This window comes from Panthera tigris, chromosome B1 (genome assembly GCF_018350195.1).
Source record: "Panthera tigris isolate Pti1 chromosome B1, P.tigris_Pti1_mat1.1, whole genome shotgun sequence".
Taxonomy (NCBI): Eukaryota; Metazoa; Chordata; class Mammalia; order Carnivora; family Felidae; genus Panthera; species Panthera tigris.
Genome location: NC_056663.1, coordinates 131,992,177 through 132,013,227, shown reverse-complemented (window position 1 = coordinate 132,013,227; position 21,051 = coordinate 131,992,177). Strand labels below are relative to the sequence as shown.

General features: G+C 37.6%; 1 protein-coding gene across 2 annotated transcripts; it reads left to right on the top strand.

Moving 5' to 3' along the window:
• The first annotated feature begins 2,175 nt into the window (after nucleotides 1-2,175).
• Nucleotides 2,176-9,972, top strand: SPP1 (secreted phosphoprotein 1). Of its 2 annotated transcripts, XM_007074695.3 has the most exons (7): nucleotides 2,176-2,278; nucleotides 3,368-3,432; nucleotides 3,544-3,582; nucleotides 6,690-6,770; nucleotides 7,065-7,106; nucleotides 8,157-8,435; nucleotides 9,130-9,972. In XM_007074695.3, the coding sequence occupies exons 2-7, from the start codon at nucleotides 3,379-3,381 to the stop codon at nucleotides 9,532-9,534; spliced, it is 900 nt and encodes a 299-aa protein (XP_007074757.1). In that variant the 5' UTR covers nucleotides 2,176-2,278; nucleotides 3,368-3,378; the 3' UTR covers nucleotides 9,535-9,972. The 2 variants fall into 2 exon arrangements, with proteins under 2 accessions (XP_007074757.1, XP_007074758.1); XM_007074696.3 differs by lacking the exon at nucleotides 6,690-6,770.
• The last annotated feature ends 11,079 nt before the right edge of the window (nucleotides 9,973-21,051 follow it).

Below are 21,051 nucleotides of genomic sequence, written 5' to 3'. Positions count from 1 at the left end.
GGGAAATATTTTCTCATCTGGCATTCCAAGAAATGGAAGGCCCCACAGCTGTTTTATAGTTCTGTCATTAAATACGGGAATGTCCTAGCCTGCCAGAATAAGAAAACTGATAGAACCAGATTTGTGGTCTGAAATCCCTTTCAGAAACGCCATCGTGTGGCACTTTGGAGCAATGACCGGAAGAGTCCTGTGGTGGGTCATATGGTTCATCTCAACCTGGCTAGTCTCCAGCGAAATCTATTCCTATAACTCTCTAAGTTCATATTAAATCATCCCCGTGGGCAGAGAGTAAACCATGGTGAAATCTGTGGAAATCTTGTTGTTTTTAGAATTTGTGAACTTCCCCTCACAAAATTGACAATATGACAAATTTATGTGTGTAATATGTTTAAAGGGAAAAAACAATTTTTAAAAGCAGGAATAAGAAGTCTATTTTGAAACTTTATAACTGTGTGCTTTATATTTTATAGAGATAGCTGCCAGCTGAATTATTAAAATGTGTGATTAGAGCCCACAAATCAATAATATCAATTCATTTGGGAGACATCCAAAATAGACATACCCTCCCCCCACCAAATGTCCACAAAACCTATGGATTATGGTTATACTAATAACACTGCAAGAAATTACTTAATCCATATTTATATTAAAAGCAGCATTTAGTAAATAAGAGCTGATACCTTAGATAGAACTAATAATAAAAAGGACCATTTATCATTAATCTCATTTCACACATAATTCTTACAGTGGAGGTGTGAGATAAATAAATAGTGCAATCCCCATTTCACAAGGGAGAAAGGCAGATGAAGTAGTTAAGTAATCTCAAAACAATATTAAATACCTAAAATGGACTCAAAGCTTTGCTACCTCTCATTTCTGTTCCAATATTCAAGCTTCATCTGTAATTCTCTTTCATTTAAACACCTTTTAAATACCCAGTAAAGTTTTTTTTTTTAATATAAAAAATGTTTTTAATTTTATTAAGTAACCGACTTTAAACATCCTGGGAGAAAAACTAGAAAAAGATAATTCATAAGTCAACCCATTCCTGTAGAGATGTGCAAATTACCCTATTGATGTACACAGTTTAAAGACCTTACATCTAGCCTCATTCTAATAACTGATTCCACTTAAAGACATTAAAATCATGACTCCCTGCTCTTCCTAAACATTTCAGTAATAGTTAACACACAAAGTGTTTAAAATATGCATATAATATGTGACAAGCATTGTTAGTTTTACACATACTAATTCATTTAAACTTCTCAAAGCCCCCATGAGCTAGGTAATAGTGTGTGCATGTGACAGATGAAGAAACAAATACCGGAGGCTAAGTGATCTGCCCAAGGCCAAACGGCTAACTGGTGGCAGGGGGGAGTCAAAGCCACACTCTGGCCCCAGAAGCAGCATTCTCAAGCAGTAACACTGCTCCCAGTCAGAAACTGCCTTACTTCTGTAGCATATAGAATAAATTACCATTCCTCTATTTTATCTACTGAATTATGAGATTTGTCACCTCCAAACAATTCAAACAGTGCGACAAAAATTCACGTCCTTGAGAGGTCATTGTGAATCCAACTTAATGGGCATAGATTTCTAAACATAGTTTTTAATGTTATTAATGTCATTTGTCTAAATGACAAGTTGTTACATACTTGAAATCACAAAACCGAGCTTGAGTACTGAAGGATGGAAGGAGCCTCTCTGAACTTTTCGTACGTACACCTCAACAGTAGCCCTGCAGCTGTTAAACAAGTATAATTGTGAGGCACATGTGGTTGCATTATATTACCTTAATCTGTTGTTTACCCCAAAAGAAACAAAAATCTATTCCATTTCATTTTATTTAGGACTGATTCATATTAATAATTTTTCTTCTAATTCAGAAATGCTAAAACTCTTTAAAAGAACTAGTCATTCCTCCCCACTTTTTTAGAGGACCCCTCAGTGCCCTTCCATGACGCTGAATGACAATCCCATAAATGAAAAATCTAGTTAATGATATTGTACGTAAGTAATGTTTTAACTGCAGAGTAGTTTGTGTGTTTGTTTCTTTGTTTTTCTAACCACAAAACCAGAGGGGGAAGTGTGGGAGCAAGTGGGTGGGGCAGTGACAAAAAAACCTCATGACACATTTCTCCGCCTCCCTGTGTTGGTGGAGAATGTCTGGAGCAGCATTTAAATTCTGGGAGGTCCTGGCTGTCAGCAGCAAGAAGAGAAGGCCAGGACTGCCACACTGTCCAGGACTGGGCTCTCTTCTCAGCAGCCACAGACCAAGGTAAGCCCGCAGTGCACTGTCCTATATACTCAGCTTCGTTTCAGGGCGAAGGGCAAGTGGTAAGGAAGAGTTTAACTGTAAAGCTGTTATGCAGACTTGTTCTTGTCTTTTCATTGAGCATGCCAGATACATTACAGATTTCCTGAGGAAAGGTGACTGGCTGTTTTGAAAGCCAGTCGTCTATATAACTCAGAAACACTTTGAGTCCTCAAAAGAACTAACACTATTTCTTCCAATCAGAAAAAAATAAACATTCTATGCCCCTTTCAAATGTTTCCATATACATTAGTTTTAATGGACAGATGGTTGTGGAAGCATTTAAAAGGAAAAGGATCTTTAGTGGTAATGTAAGCTAATAATAATGCTATTTTTTGATGATTTAATGTATCCATCCTATTTTCAAGGGGGAAAAAAAACCTCCCTGAATATTTTACTTCTGTATTTAGCCGTTAAATTTTTCACCAAAATACTTGTATGACACTATGTAGACTTGTTATCATGAATAGAAAAGCTGTTGACTGTTTTCAGTGTTTTGTTTTTTGTTTCAAATTTCTAGAATGTCTTTCTTAAATAACTGAGTTTTGAGATGGCTTCATTTTACCTAAGTAGTATCTTTTTAATAATTTAAGAATCACATTTAACATGCATGCTTGAAAAATGGAGAAAGCAAGTTTCTTTCTGTAGTTTTATGTTCTTTCTTTTTGTGTTTTTCTTCTCTAAGAAATGAGTATACTAACACTAGCTTATTATTTTAATTAAATTACTAATGATCTGTTTGTAGGTTTAGACAGCTGGAGATATCAGGTAGTATTGGTATAATCCCTGGAACTCTAAATTTTAAAGTTAAATATAGACTCGTAACATTCCTCTCTCCCTTACCCAATAGTGAGAGATGGAGAATAGAGGTGGCATTACAAATATTAACTCAAAAGACCATAGTGAACGAAACAAAAGTTTTCTCCAAAAGGAAGAAAATGTTCTACAAAAAATATATTTTATTTGTAATTATTTTGTAATGTGGTAGCAAACAAAGGTATCACGGTTTTACCCTACAAAGAGATTAAATATTCCTTACAAAATGTTTTGCAGGAAAAATAACCATGAGAATTGCAGTGATTTGCTTTTGCCTCTTGGGCATTGCCTACGCCATTCCAGTGAGTACAGCTGAATCTAAAGGAAATTTCTCAAAATACATGAATTGTGTGCTCCCATGTGCTAAGAACACATTCACATTGTAATCTTTCTTCATCTTTTCTGTTTCAAAGATTAAACAGACTGATTCTGGGAGCTCGGAGGAAAAGCAGGTAAGCATCTTTTAGGTTTATCATGTCCTTAAATTAGTTATGCAGTTGTACAGGAGGCGCCACAAACATATTTGTTGCCATTTTACTTATTTTCATAGTCATGCTGTTAATTGGTAAGTACTGACTGCCTGCTTTCAACCCAGGCCAATACTAAGTACAGTTACAGATGGTCCTCAACTTATGATGGTTCAATTTACAAGTTTTCAACTTTATGACGGTGAGAAAGCCATATGCATTTAGTAAAAACCATACTTCAAATTTTGAATTTTGACCTTTTTCTAGGCTAACAATACATGGTACAATACTCCCTTGTGATGCTGGGCAGTGGTAGTGAACTGCAGCCTTCAGCCGGGTACATGATTACGAGGCTAATCACCAATATGCTTTCAACCATTCTGCACCAATACAACTATTCCGTTTTTCACTTTCAGTACAGTACTCAGTACATTACATGAGATATTCAACGCTTCATTATAAAATAGGCTTTGTGCTAGATGCTTTTACCCAACTGCAGGCTATGTAACCATTCTGAGCAGTTGAAGGTAGGCTAGGCTAAGTTATGACACTCGGTAGGTTAGGTGTATTCAATGCATCTCTGTATGACCTACCATATTTTCAACCTGCAATGGGTTTATTGGGACATAGCCCTTTTGCAAGTTAAGAAAGAGTTGGATAGGTTTTAGTAAGTATATGCTCTTAACATCAAATTAGACTTTTTTTTATATAATAAAATAATGCTCTAGGCCATTATCACTTATGTAAGATGAATTCTATGAAGTCATGTGACTTTCTTTCCATGAGTCAACATACCATGCTAGACGTAGAAAACTCCACCCTTTAGTAAGTTTAAAATTTGTCTCACATACTGGATAGTTTGTGTGACTCTAATATTCAAAATATCTTCTAAGATATTTGCTAAGAAGCCCATTATAAAAAGAAAGTCGTTTACACTGTTTAGATCTTGTCAGCTAACTTTAGATAACAATTCTCTACCCAAACAGAAGACCAAATCAAACCCTTTATTATAGCTTTTTGACCAGCACCATAGATGTATGTGCCTCTCCAAAACAGGTGAAACTGTGCCAGCCAAACAACAAATGGGCATTGTCCTGAGGAGCTCAGACAAAAAGGCACAGAGCTCAATGCCAGATGAACAGAATAAAGGCCGTAGAGAGTTGCCTGGGGTCACTGAGAATAGATTGCTTAATGAAGACATTTAGAGAAATATTGCTGTATGCACATTTGGGTGTGCAAGTAGGTGTTATAGTCATGTCCAATTGATTTGAGAAAACAAGTATTGAATCACAATAATAAGCCAGAAAAATTAACATTTCCAGAAAAGATAGAGGTCACACTATTTGAGGCAAGAATTAGTGCTTTTAAGAGAACAAATATGGTACATGAAGCTATGACAGTACAAATTACTAAATGTCAGGGGATTCAACCTTCCAGAATCCTAGAACCTTAGAACTAGTAGGAAATATGGGAAAGTTAATAGGAAACACCTCTGGAGATGAACACTGGTTATTTGTGAGTGTTAGGACTATTAGGGGGTTTAGTCTCCTTACTTTGTTCATCTATATTGTCTCCATATTACCTTGTTTTAAATCATAAATTGAACTTATAAATACATTCTCTATGAGCCCATATTACATGTCTCATCAGGAAATATATATATTAATTATTAATTATATGTAAGTTCTAACATATTTGTATATAATCTTTATATACATATTTGTATATAATCTTTCCAAGAGGGAAACTTGAACTCATCTAGACCGGTAGTTTTCATATCATTTTTAGGCAAGGAACCCCTTCTTTCAGCAAATGCTTTGAGAGAAGCCCACTGTGAATCTGCTCTGGTTAGAGCCATCCGGCCTTGGGGAAACCCCAAGTGCCCCTGACTGGCTGCCTCCCCGCCCCTCCCCCACTCGGTGGCTGGCTGTGAAAGGGACTCTGTGGAACCACCAGGATTCTCATTCTCAATGACAGGGATGTGAAGGGATTGGCTCTGGGTGATACAGCCCATCAGATGACACTTACTCAGAGCAACTTCCGTTCCTCTGCACTAGGATAATCATTTTCCAGATAAATAACTTGGCTAGAGGAAAAACCATTCATGTCTCTGGCACCTTAGAGCAACAGAACTGTGTGATGATGTTAATATTCTATTTCTGCACCGTCCACTCAGAGAGCAGCTAGACACATGTGGCTATTGAATGAAAAATGTAGCTAGTGCAACTGAGGAACTGAATTTTTATTTTCCTTAATTTTAATTAAATAACCACATGTTATATAGCTGGAGGATACCATATCAGACAGCACAGCCTTAGAGAGTTCCCCCTTGTTCCATAGAGGAAACAATGAAGATCACCACTAATTAAGGAACTTCTGCTTTAGCTGTGCTTTATCTGAGAGGAAATTTCAGCTAGCAAGCACAGTATACTGACTGCGCAGTATTCAGTATGCACAGAATGCATCAGTGCAAAGAGCCAGTTTGCCTGGATTTGAACCCTGGCTCTGCCACTTTCTACCACTAACCTTCCTTGTGGTTGAGTTTCTCCTGATCTGTAAAATGAGAATAATAATGATACTCATCTCACAGGGTGTTGAGAGGATTAAATGAATAAATATTTGTAAAACACTTTGAAAGAGTGCCTGGCCCACAGTAAGTGCTATGTAAGAGTATATTAAATGAATCTCGGGACACCTGGGTGGCTCAGTTGGTTGGGCATTTGACTTTGGCTCAGGTCATGATCTCGCGGTTCGTGGGTTCCGGCCCCTCGTCGAGCTCTGTGCTGACAGCTCAGAGCCTGCTTCAGATTCTGTGTTCCCCTCTCTCTCTGCCCCTCCCCAGCTTGGACTCTCTCTCTCTCTCTCAAAAATAAATAAACACTAAAAAAAATTTTTTTTGAAGAGTATATTAAATGAATCTGCAATGCAAATAAATGCTAAAAGAGGTATCTAAAGCTCTGGTTGACCATATACATGCATATTATTCTTATCCATCAAGGTCAGTGAAGTGTAGTTGTTTTTTTCAGCTTATCTCTTAGAGATCCTTTATGTTTCTTTTTTTAATAATGACAAATATACAACATTTTTTGTAGCTTTACAACAAATACCCAGGTGCTGTAGCTACATGGCCAAAGCCTGACCCATCTCAGAAGCAGACTTTCCTAGCACTACAGGTATTTTTAATTTTAACTAATTGTAAAAATTAAATTTTTCACAATTAGAAAACAGCAACAAGAAGTAGCCATCATGCAGGCCATTTGGGCCAGTTAAATGGAGCCTTCTAGCCCTTGGGTAAATGTGAGCTTCGGCTAGCAATTGATCTGGTCAAGTGGCTTCCTCCCACTTTAAGCCACCCACTTTTGAGGCTGAAAACTGAGAACTGCTTGGGACAGCAAAGGCTGACTGTTGAATTAAAATGTTAGGCACGTTTGATGTTCACTGCCTGATATGTGTCCCTCCTTCTTCAGAATGCTGTGCTCTCTGAAGAAACTGATGACTTCAAACAAAAGGTAAGTTCTCACCTCGAATCAGAGGCTGACCATGCCTTAGAGAGATGAAAGAAGCCACTCTTCCTCCGAATGACATTGCCCAGGTTCAAGTCTGACAAGATTCTGTTAGCAAATTTCCCAGTAAATTGCCAGTGTAAAACTTGCTCAGAAGAAAAACATGTATTTACCAAATGGCAGAAATATCAGATTTCTTCAGATAAGTTTAGGGTGGCAGGAAGTGTTTGCCAATGTCTGTTATTTGAAATACTAAGCCTCTTAACATTTTATTTAAGGTATTTTGAAGGTGTTTTTTCCAATATCCGATAAGCACCTAATTAATGCCTATGAAAGCCAAGATTTTGTCTCTAGGAACATTACTGTTCCTAACATAACTGTTTATGTGACAACTATTCTTTTTATTAGGACTATTAATATATTTGCTAAACAGAGAGATAAGTTAAATTTGTTTTCCTTAAGATCTGTTTCAATATGTTAAGAATCTCTAATTAGGAAAGCTACATAAATAACCCAGTATATTTGCGAATCAGAAGTTTAATAGACATTAACTGGTTAATTTAATTGACAGCTTTGAGCTGCAATTTATCCACCTTTTGTTTATCATGCTAATAAGGAGGTGGTTTTAGGTTTCGGTGCATGCATTAATATATGGGTGCTCCAATATCCTGAGAATTCTTATTTCAAATAGAACAAATAACCTCACAATTATGTATCTGTATTTATTTCATCATTGAATTTGGTCAGTTAAATAATATCTAATATGAACGAGGAAAAGCAATGTTATCAGTTTAAACGTCATACTCACATATATTGCTTGAAATTGTCTATGAAAATAATTGTTTATGGAAAATCAAGCAAAACACCTCAGATTATGATTCCACTATCCTTGTGTTAAAACGAAATTGGAAGATACTCACATTTGCTCCTAAAAGTCACTGAGTACATTGTTCTGAAGGCAAAGATTCTGAAAACAAAATAGTTTGAAAGACACTGTAAAGACTAAGGGAAAATAAAAACCTTTACCCGAATTTTTCTGGCCATCTTGATTTTTAGACCCTTGCAAGTAAGTCCAATGAAAGCCATGATGTGGATGATGAAGACGATGGAGATGATGTAGATAGCCAGGACTCCGTTGATTCCCATGACACAGATGACGACTCTAACCAGTCTGATGAATCTGATGAACTGGTCACTGACTTTCCCACCGATGTTCCGGCAACCCAATTTTTCACCCCGGCTGTCCCCACAAGAGACTCATATGATGGCCGAGGTGATAGTGTGGCTTATGGACTGAGGTCCAAATCTAAGAAGTCCCACAGATATGAGGACCAGGTAAATCCTTTAACAGACACATCAGATATTTATGATTAGAGCCCAATTCTAGGAACTCCAGGTGTGCATATGCACATTCATTCATTCAGTTAGCATTATTAATTTATGACTCTAGAACACAAATATTTTTCCCATTGGTGATTTTATGTTTAAGGCCATGCTATTTCTCCCTAATTTTGCCTCTCAATCACAATGCTCTTTTTCCAAATCCTGGCTATAAAGCATTTATTCTATTCACTTTTTTAGATTAAAGGAAAAAAAACTTTGGAAAACAGCAATTATCTTCACAATATAATGGTCATGTTTTGAAGCTAAATACCTAAGACAAATTGGAGAGTGGCAAATGACACTAAATGTGCAGTGGAAGAATCTGTATTTGACACATAGCCTTGCCATTTACTATTCATTTTACTTTTTAACTTTCAATTCATTTTCCCTTTATGTAAAACAGGGATCATGAGACCTAATTCATAGTCTTCATCATATGCATAATTGATGTACCTGTTAAATTAAAGGAGATGAATATGTGAAAAGGCTTGGCAAAATGCAAAGTAACATGCTAGTCCTGGTTTTTGCTTTGGCCAAATTTAGACAATTTTTAGTATAAATTGGCCTAAAAGTTGGGAAGCAGAATTACAACGCGCCCATCCCTGACTATTCATTTCATCTTTCTTCCATTTGTTCTGTGATTCAGTATCCTGATTCTACAGAGGAGGACTTCACATCACTTGTGAAAAGTCAGAGTACGAAAGATGACTTCAATGCCGTCCTCCTTTCCCACACCGTGCGGCGGTCTCCTGACAGGGACAGCCATGTGAAGGACAGTCAGGAAACAAGTCAGGTGGATGACCACAGTATGGAAACCAAGAGCCGCAAGCACTCCAAAGAGTATAAGCTGAAGGCAAGTGATGAGAACAATAAGCATTCCCATGAGATTGGTAGTCAGGAAAGTTCTGATGTCAGCAGTGAGCTTGTTGGCCAAACAGTTCAAAGCAGTGAAAAGGAGCTAGACCAACACGCTGAGAGTGAGGAACAAGATAAACACCTGAAATTCCGCGTTTCTCATGAATTAGATAGTGCATCTTCTGAGGTCAATTAAAAGGAGAAAGTGCAGTTTCTTACTCTGCTTTTAGTAAAAAGAAGAAAAATACATGATAGCAAGATGGGAGACAATATGAAATGTTTATTTCTCAGCTTAGTTGGTGAATGTATATGTATATGGATCTGGAAATAGATACTATTTTTGATCATTCGTTTAGTGTGTCGCTTCATGGTAACATCCTTGTAAACTAAAGCTCCAGGGTTTGGTCTATGTTCTTTCCATGTAAGAAATGCAAACTATCACCGCATTTTAATGTTTGCTATTCTTTTATGAATGGAAATTTATGTAGAAGCAAACAAAATACTTTTACACACTTATAAAAGAGAATATAAAATTTTATGTCACTATAATCTTTTGTTTTTTAAATTAGTGTACATTTGGTTGTGATTACTTTTTGTGTGTGTGAATAAATCTTATACCTCAAGTATAATGAGAGTTTGGTGGTATCTGTGGCTTTTCTTCCCCCCACCCCCAGCTTTATTGACATAAAAATGACATATAACATTGTGTAAGTTTAAGGTGTACCACATGATGATCTGATACACTTATATACTGAAAAATGATGACCACCATAACATTAGTTAACACCCTCTATCTCGTCACCTCCTCTATCCTATCACATAATCATCACTTTTTTGGGTGAGAGCGTTTAAGATGCACTGTCTTAGCAATCGGTTGCTTTTCTTATTTTTATTTTTTCCCACAATTGCCCAGCCGTTAACAAGTGTAACTATTTTAATGAACCTGCTAAACTTAGTAGAGAGCAATCTAGGGTCTTCTGGATTAACTGTACAGTTTCCGGCTGAGCTAAAGTTCCTAGTTAAGGTAACAGAATTCAAGTGGGGGGTGATATTCAGCCAGGAATTCTCCAACCATGCAGGACTCCACAGGCCACATACTCCCAATGGAGCACCTTTTTCTAATTTTCACAAAGCTGATACGAAAGCTAATGAAAGCCTGTATGCAATATGCAATCACAAATCAATTTTATTGTTTCACTCACCATTAATTTGCTCAGCAAATTTATTGCTTTCTTGCCCTTGGAAGAAACCCTGATAGATTCCATAGCTATTTTTTCCCATAGCTATTTTGATCCCTCATAGATAATAATCAGTTCCCTTGTACTGGAAAATTGTACTGGAAAATTCTTAAATGCAGTTTCAGGTAATAATCAAGATTTTCAATTTCATTCAAAACTAAAAGTTCTGGAAGCCTGAAGTTGAGCAAGCATTTTTAGTTCCATGGCTTGCTCCTCTGCTCTTTCTGAAACTAGAAATCCCATTTGGAAATTTAAAAATTCTTTATTAAATAACTTTTAGGACAAAAGGGGAAAAATTAAGAATTTATAAAAAAGAATTGTATGAAAACACAAAACCAATAGAGTATAGTTAAATCAGTGATCACAGAAAATCCATAGCCTTAAAATGCTGCAGCTACAAACACATTAATAAAAAGAAAATAAATTGAGCTCCCATCTTCAAAATTTGAAAAGAGCAAAAGAAACCAGAAGGAAGGAGATAATAAATAAAAGAGCAAAAGTAATGAGGTAGAGAACAGAAAAAGAGTAGAAACTAATAAATAAAAATGTCTTCTGTTTGTGAAAAACAACAACAACATAATAGATAAACCATGAACCAACCCAGGGCGCCTGGGTGGTTCAGTCAGTTAAGCACCCGACCTCGGCTCAAGTGATGATCTCATAGTTAGGGAGTTCGAGCCCCGTGTTGGGCTCTGTGCTGACAGCTTGCAGCTCACAGCTTGGAGCCTGGAGCCTGCTTCAGATTCTGTCTCTGTCTCTCTGCCCCTCCCCTGGTGGCGCTCTGTCTCTCTCTCTCAAATATAAATAAAACATAAACATTAAAAAAATTTTTTAAGTAAAAAAAAATAAAAACCACTAACCCAATAAAGGAAGAAAGCACAAATAAGAAATAAAAACAAGGAGATAACCAATGAAAGGTAAATTTTTAAATATCAAAAGACTACTTTATACAACTCATACAAATAAAATGGAAAACCTATATGAATTGGATTATTTTCTAGGAAAATACAATTTACCAAAATTGACCTTGCTATACATGGAAAGCATAAATAGACAGATTTCTATAAAGGAAAGAGAAGAAGTTATCAAAGAACTAACTGTAAAAATTAGACCCAAATGATTTTACAGGGGAATTCTATCAAACTTTCAAAGTCCAGATAAGCCCAATATCATTTAAATAGTAGCACAGAGGGAAAACTCTCATATGATCTTTATGAAACAAGTATAATTTTAACACCCAAACTTGGTAAAGATTACACACACATGCAAACACACATAGACACACAAGAGAAAACTATAAAGCAATCTCACTCATGACTAGGAATGGAATAATCCCAAATAATGTAAAATCAAGTTTAAGGAGTGTATCATAATTGAGGGGTGAGGTTATTCCCAGACAACGAAGCTTGAATATTAGTAAATACATTAGCAGTTCATCATGTAGTTAGATCTAAGGAGAAAAATGTTGATTAGATGTGTAGATGATAGAAAGGATTTTGTGTTAGTGAGCTATTACTACTGTGAAAATAGTAACAAACACCCCCGATATCTCAGTGGCTTACCACATCAAATATTTTTCTTTTTTTCACTCTCCAGTCTGTGGGTTGGCAAGGGTGGTTATGCTTGAGGCTGCAGGACGGATTCAGGTCTACTCCATATTCTCCTCTATTTGGATCATCAACTACTCAGGGCATGTCTTTCTGATGGTAGAGGCAGAAACACAAAAGGGGTGAGTAGAAACATATGATGCTTTGGACTCTGAACTTGACAAACTACTACTGTTGATCAAATTCCATCGTTTAAAGCAAGTCACATGCTCAAACCCAAAACCAGTGTATAGGTAAGTAGTCTCTCCCAACAGTATATATCATGATAGAAGAAGGGAAAAAAGAAATAATTGTGAACACATAATAAAATGTAGCATAGCTTTTGACAAATTTTAATACTCATTCTTTTTTTTTATATGAAATTTATTGTCAAATTGGTTTCCATATAACACCCAGTGCTCATCCCAACAGGTGCCCTCCTCAATACCCATCACCCACCCTCCCCTCCCTCCCACCCCCCATCAACCCTCAGTTTGTTCTCAGTTTTTAAGAGTCTCTTACGTTTTAGCTCCCTCCCTCTCTAACCTCTTTTTTTTTTTTTACTTCCCCTTCCCATGGTCTTCTGTTAAGTTTCTCAGGATGCACGTAAGAGTGAAAACATATGGTATCTGTCTTTCTCTGTATGACTTATCTCACTTAGCATCACACTCTCCTGTTCCATCCACGTTGCTACAAAAGGCCAGATTTCATTCTTTCTCATTGCCACGTAGTATTCCATTGTGTATATAAACCACAATTTCTTTATCCATTCATCAGTTGATGGACATTTAGGCTTTCCATAATTTGGCTATTGTTGAAAGTGCTGCTATAAACATTGGGGTATAAGTGCCCCTATGCATCAGCACTCTGGTATCCCTTAGGTAAATTCCTAGCAGTGCTATTGCTGGGTCATAGGGTAGATCTATTTTTAATTTTTTGAGGAACCTCCACACTGTTTTCCAGAGTGGCTGCACCAGTTTGCATTCCCACCAACAGTTAACACTCATTCTTAATTTCATAAAAATAAAATTAAAATTAAGAGATACTTTCTTGACATGATGAAATGTTTCACATCTCAGCTCAAAACCCAGCATCACACTTAATGGAGAAACAATAGAGGCAGCATTGGAGATAAGAGCCAATGATCACAAGTATATAGATGCGTAAGATTTGAGAAAGAATTAAATTATATCTCTATATAGATCATGTAATACTACACCTAGAAAACAGAACCAGTACTGAACAATTTCTGTAAGGTACCATAATATAAAATGTACCTGAAACACACATACCAAAATACAAACAGTAACCATTTAAAGATATGTCATTTAATATCAGAACAAAACCAGGGCACCTGGGTGGCTCAGTCGGTTAAGTATCCGACTTCAGCTCTGGTAATGATCTTGTGGTTTGTGAGTTTGAGCCCCGCGTCGGGCTCTGTGCTGACAGCTCAGAGCCTGGAGCCTGCTTAGGATTTTGTGTCTCCTTCTCTCTCTGCCCCTCCCCCACTTGTGTTCTGTCTCTCTCTGCCTATCAAAAATAAATAAATGTAAAAAAATAAAAAAAGCTATATTAGAAAAACTGTGAAACACTTCTGTAAGCCAAAAAAGACTTGAATAAATGGAAAGACATCATTTGTTCTCATATAGGACAACTGAATACCACAAAGATGACAACCCTCCCCATGCAATATATAAATGTGATTCCAATTAAAATGAAGGTAAACTTTTTCCTAGAGTTATGCAAACTAATTCTAAAGTTCATGCGGAAAAATAAACATACAATAATGGAAGGGAAATAAAAGCAGTAAGAGAGGACTAGCCCTAACAAGTATTAAATCAGGCTATAAAGCCTCTCTAATAAAAATACTGTGGTACCGGGGCGCCTGGGTGGCTCATTTGGTTAAGCGTCCGACTTCGGCTCAGGTCATGATCTCACGGTTCGTGGGTTCGAGCCTCATATCAGGCTCTGTGCTGACAGCTCAGAACCTGGAGCTTGTTTCAGACTCTGTGTCTCCCTCTCTCTCTGCCCCCGCCCCCACTCATGCTCTGTCTCTTTCTGTCTCACAAATAAACATTAAAAAAAAATACTGTGGTACTGGCAAACAAATAGAGTGGGAAGGGAGTAGTAAATCTAAAAACCGACCCAAGTACCTATGAAAATTAGTATATGGCATCTAAGATCACTTGGGAAAAGATGGACTTTTAAATAAATGATGTTGAGTGACTGGATACCCATTTGGGAAAAGATAAAATTGGGTCCATAACTCACACTGTACATCAGAAAAATCTCCAAATAGACCAGAGATGTAAATTTAAAAGGAAAGTATAAAGGGCACCTGGGTGGCTTAGTTGGTTAAGCATCCAGCTTCAGCTCAGGTCATGATCTTGCAGTTCTAGAGTTTGAGCCTGCATCAGGCTCTCTGCTGTCAGCGCAGAACCCTCTTCAGATCTTCTGTTTCCCCTCTCTCTCTCTAGCCCTCCCCCCCACACACTCTCTCTCTCTCTCTCTCTAGTGTGTGCACGCTCTCTCTCAAAAATAAACATTAAAAAAATAAATAAAAGGGAACTATAAAACCATTAGACAAATACACGAGGGAGTTACTTTATAACTTGGGTGTGGGAAAAGCTTTTTAACTATGAGAAGACCCAATCCCCTATCACCTGCTATAAACTAAATGTTTGTGTCCCTCCAAAATTCATTTGTTGAAACCTAATCCCCAACATGAGGGTATTAGAGGTGGGGTTTGTGGGAGGTGATTAGGTCATAAGAGTAGAGTCCTCACGAATGGGATCGATGTCCTTATAAAAGAGACCCCTGAGAGCTCCCTGGCCCTTTTCACCATGGGAGGACAAGGGAAGAAAATGGCTATCCATGATCCAGGAAGCAGGCCCTTACCAGACACCAGCTCTACTGATGCCTTGATCTTGAATTTCCCAGCCTCCAGAACTGTCAGAAGTCAATATCTGTTGTTCATAAGGCACTGAGTCTTTTTGGTACTTTGGTTACAGTAGCTCAAACAGGCTAAGACACCACCGTCCTTGAAGCCATCATTAGTGAGGTACAGCAGTCCCTTGGGACCTGCTTCATTTAGCACTTCATCACAATCAACCACAGGTAATAGCTTTACTAATTGTGTTGTCCCTGCCTGACAAAATACAAGCATCCCTTTTCCCACTGGCGAGCAGCTTAACACTATGCTCAAATCCAAACACATACCGATTTAATTCAGAAACTGTATCTCTGAATGGTGGCATCATTCAAACACTATTCTCTCAACTGTACTAGTCTGGGTTCAATTAGAAAACAGGAAACAGACTACTAATTTGAACAGGGAAAGTTTAACATAAAACATTATTAACTAGAAACAGAATATTAACCAGATGAGATAAAAGAGAACCTAAACAGCATCACAAGGCTAACAGTACCCAAATAAGGGACAATTTGCAAAGAGGGGCCCTCTCCCTAAAACTGAGATTCAGACTTCATTAGAGAGAATGTAGCTATAGCCCAGGAGATGGTAGAGAAGTTTGTTACAGCTGATCCATAGCTGGTGGGCTGAAGTTGGCAAACAGGACACTTCCCACTGGAGATCCAGGAGACTGATGCCAGCAAGCAGGAAACCACGGGCCACCACTGCAGAGCAAAATACTGCAGGCCCAGGTGCCAGAAAAGCTAACTGGAGAGTGACTGCCACTGGGCGTTCTTGCACAATGCTTGCACAGGAGGAGCAAAAAAGAGAGGACACAGGCCAGCAAGAGAAGCCTGTTTCCTGCAGTGTCCCTCCAGTGCCATCTACTGACAAAGCTTCCCATTGTGCCAGCTGGCAAAGGAAGCATGTTTATAGGGTCCCATTCTAGTATTACAAAGCAGGACAGCAGTAAACTGATAGCTGTCACAGGCTTTGGGGGTGGGGGGAAGCTGATTCCTGTTCCTTGGGTAAAATGAGTAAAAAATGAGCCAGGGAAATCTCTTCAAGGATAGAATGCAAGGGAGACCTCAAACAAAAAATGGGGTCACAACCGAGGGACTCAAGACCCAACTTGAGGATTTCCATTGGCCAAAACTGGAGTAATTTGAGAATAAAAAGAATAATGGCAAAAATGAATTCTAACAGACTGAAATTTTTTTAGTTTCATTAGTATATAGTGTACGCATAGAAGAAGGAAAGATCTTCTTTACAGATGAATGCCAGCTAATAGTAAATGTAGACAGGATGATGAAATTTGAAAATCATTTTGCCACCCACAGTGTACTATTGATTCAGGAAATGACCTCTAATGAATGTTAAAATAATTGCACGAAATGTCACTGGCAACAAGATTATCACCTGGTCTTAGAAGATCATCCCACAAATTAGTAATTCCAAAGGAAGAAGAGATTTGGTGGTCACCACGTTCATCCAGGAATCAAACTTAGCTTCACAAATGGGACGACTGGGTATATGTCCTAATGTCATGCAATAAGAAACATGCACCATCACCTGTGAAACGTTTTTGTAGAAAAATGTCTAACAGAATCAAATCATAAGAAAACAAACAGACCCAGAGTTTGAGTTACTCTACAATGCAACTGGTCTGAACTTTCCAAAAAGTTAAGTTTCCAGATAAAATACAGAACACTGTGTTAAATTTGAATGTCAGATGAATGACAAGATCATCTTTTAGTGTAAGCATGGAATATATTATACTAAGGGATGATTCGTTGTTTAGCTGACATTCAAATTAACTGAACATTCTGTATTTTTATTTTCTAAATCTTTCAATCCTGGAAAAGAAGGGTGTTAAACTATTCGAGATTAAAAGCATAAACGGGCATAACCAAGGGCAAAACATGACCTTTGTTGGCAGCTGGACTGAGAAAGAAACAAGACTATAAAATACATTTTGGGGACAATTACAGTAATTTGAATATACACAGTACGTTAGATGATATTGTGGAACTATTGTTAATTTTCTTAGGTGTGATCATGGCATCATATTTATGAAATGAATTTCCATATTCTTCAGAAATGTATAAATGAAATATTTAGGAGTGATGTGCCATGGTTTTTGTAATTTACTTTCCATTGATTCGGGGCGGCGGGGGGGGAACAGTACACAAGCTAGAGAAACTAATGTGGCAAAATGTATTATTCTTTCAATTTTTCTCAAGGTTTTGAAATGTTGAAAAATTAAGGGTAGGAGGAAAGAGCTAGTAGAATAGAAAAATTTATGATGAATAATGTCCTTAAAATAATTCTTGGGCACCTGGGTGGCTCAGACTCTTAAGCGTCTGACTTTGGCTCAGGTCATGATCTCACAGTTCATGGGTTCGAAACCCGCATCAGGCTCTGTGCTGACAGTTCCGAGCCTGGAGCCTACTTCAGATTCAGTGTCTCCCTCTCTCTCTGCCTCTCCCCCACTCACACTCTGGCTCTCTATCTCTCTCTCAAAAAAAAATAAATATTAAAAAAATATTTTTAATATCTTATACATTGATACAAAAGTATTAGAGCAATTCCTTCATGGCTTACTTCTTACATAAAGTCAAGGAAAAGGAATTAATACATTTTTATAAATAAAAAAACTGTTTAAACTGTGTCCTATCACATATGTATCCATTAATAACCCTGTAGACACTCACTTCGGACGCAATCTGACAATCTTATCATCCTTTTTCCATGTCAATAGCATAACCTAACCAGGATTTGGAACTATTTTTTACTGGTCCCTGGCACAACCTTTTCCTGCATCTCATACTCAATTTTTCAGGTTTCTAGTAACAATGGTTCCAAAGAATGTTTGATTGTAATTATAACGGTAACAACAAAACTCCCCGGGGGGACAGTCTCCCCTGTGGAGCAGGGCAGAGGCAAATAACTAAAGCAGTTCTGTTATCGATCTGCACTCAGCAGGCAAAAAAAAAGACTTTAAAACCCTGTTTGTAGAGATTGAAGAAAAAACTATTTTCTACTTCACAATTTCATGAGGCAGTTTTTTACAGATCTTCAATTTAGTGAATTCACGTACTAAAGCATTATGTATTGTGTTCTCCACTTGCAACATCCAGAACCAGAGTACACATTCTCTAACACATCGCATGTTCAACTGCAGTATTGTTTCCATGCGGTCTCTTTGACTTCATCTATTTTATTCCAAACACCTTAATGATTCATGTCTGACTAATCTAATCTGCTTGTTTTAATCCAAAGTGCAGCTACATATTGCATATTAGGTCCAAATCTCCAATAATATACGCCCCTCCACCCCCAAGTGCAAACAAATAAATGTGGGAGATCCATGAGGCTGAACATACTCACCTAGTCAAATTGAAAGCAAAGGTCAGCAACTAAATAGACAAAAGCTCAGTTGCCTTTGAGAAACTACCAAAAGAATATGGGGCAGACCTAAGGGAAAATTCAAAAGAAGTGTCCTAAAGGTGACCTAAGTATTACCACCACCACTTATATCATATCAAGGTGATACTTTGAAGTTATTATTGGATATTATTGAGTAAAAGTACAGAAGTTTTGCATGGAAATGATATATCCAACTTCTTGAAGGTGAGAAAGGGTGAGGGGAGGCCTACCCCTAGGTAAAACTCAAATACCTAACTTTCTCCACACATCACCCCTCCTTCTAGATACTGATGGTGGAGAGGAAGGGGATTAAGTGCTAAGGCTGACATGTTCTTCTAAAGAAGTCCCCCATTGTCTTAGTCTGTTAGGGCTGCTATAACAAAAATACCACAAACTGTGTTGTTTATAAATAAGAGAAACTTATTTCTCACAGTCCTGAAGGCTGAGAAATCCAAGATCATGGCACCAGAAGATTTGGTGTTTGGTGAGAGCTCTGGTTCATAGACAGCCATCTTTTCACTGTGTCCTCATGTGGTGAAAAGGACTAGGGATCTCTCTGGAGCCTCTTTTATGAGGTCGGTCATTCTGGGCTGAACCCTCCTGACCTAATCACATCTCCCAAATCCCATCACATTGGGATTAGGATTTTAACATATGAATTTGGTCAGGGAGGGAGGCATACAAACAGTTGGTTTGTAGCACTTATCCTCCAGCCTCAAAGCATTTTGAGATGGGTCAAGCAGAATACAGGCAGACTCTCCCTGGCAGTGTGTCCAAAGCCCTTCTGGAGGTGTCAGATCAATAATCTAACCTAATTTAACAAACTAGACAAACAAGAGCAAAACAAACCCAACACAAGCAGCAGGAGGGAAATAATAACTATAAGAGTGGAAATCAATGAAAGTGAAAACAGAAAACTAATAGAGAAAAGTAATTAAACAAAATGCTGATTCTTTGAAAAAGAAATAAAATTGAAAATCCTCTAGCAGGATGGGCACAAAAAAAGAGAAGACATAAATTATGTCAAAATCAAATAGGAGATTACAACAGATCCTGCAGCCATTCAAAGGGTAATAAAGAAATACTACTGTTAGGAGCTAATTGTGCCCCCCCCCCCCAAGTATGTTGAAGTTCTAATTCCTACATCTATGAATGTGGCCTTGTTTGGAAATTGGGTCATTGCAGATGTAATTAGTTTAGTTGAGATGAAGATATACTGAGTAGAGTGGGTTCCTAATCCAACATGACTGATGTCTTCATAAGAAGGCAATTTGAAGACAGAGAGACACACAGAGAGAATACCATGTGACACCAAAGGCATCACATGTGATGTCACAGGTCACCCTGTGACACCAAAGATTGGAGTGATACAGCTGCAAGCTAAGGAATACCACGTGTTCCTAGCAAACCACCAGAAACTAGCAAAAGGAAAGCAAGAGTTCCATTATAGGGCTCAAGAGGAAACAAGGCCCTAATGATACCGTAATTTTAGACTTCTGGTTTCTAGAACTGTGAAACAACACATTTCTGTTGTTTTAAACTGCCTAGATTGTGATATTTTATTACAACAGCACTAGCAAACCGGCACATCTATGAACAATTTACCTTCCTAAGGGGTAAAGAAATAGAAGAAATAAATAAAGAAGAAATTTCTCGGAAGAAATAGAGCAACTCCTCAAAATCAACAAACTACCAAAACTCTGTCAAGATGGAATTGATAGGGGCGCCCAGGTAGCTCAGTCAATTAAGCATTCGACTTCGGCTCAGGTCATGATCTCATGGTTCACGGGTTCAAGCCCCTTGTCAGGCTCTGTGCTGACAGCTCAGATCCTGGAACCTGCTTCGGATTCTGTCTCCCTCTCCCTCTGCCCCTCCCCTGCTTGCACTCTGTCTCTCTCTCTCAAAAAATAAACATTTAAAAAAAATTTTTTAAAGATGGAATTGATAACCTGAATATTCTTACAGCTGTTAAAGAAATTCAGTTTGCAATTTAAAAACTCCTGAAAAAAAAATCTCTAAGCTCAGATGGTTTCACTGGAGAATTTTCTCCAACACTCAAAGAAGAATTAACACTACTTTTACATAATCTCTTCCAGAAAATAGAAGAGGACAGAACACTTCCCAACTTACCTTATAAGACCAATATTACCCTGATATCAAAAGGAGACAAAGACAGTACACACAAAAAGAAAATTACACACCAATATCTTTCAGGAATATAGGCACAAAACTCCTCAACAAAATGTTAGCAAGTCAAACACAACAATGTGTAAAAACAATAGCACATTGTGACCAAGTGCATTTCAAACCAGGTACACAAAGCTTGTTCAATATATGAAAATCAAACAATGTATTTTACCATATTAACAAGCCAAAGGGGAAAAAAAAATCACACAGTAATATCAATGATATAGTAAAAGTGTTTGACAAAATCCAATTCTCATTAATGACAAAAACTCTCAGAAAAACAGGAATGGGGGAAATTCCTCGACCTTATAAATAGCATCTGGAAAAATCTACAGCTAATACCATTTTTAAGGAGGAATGCT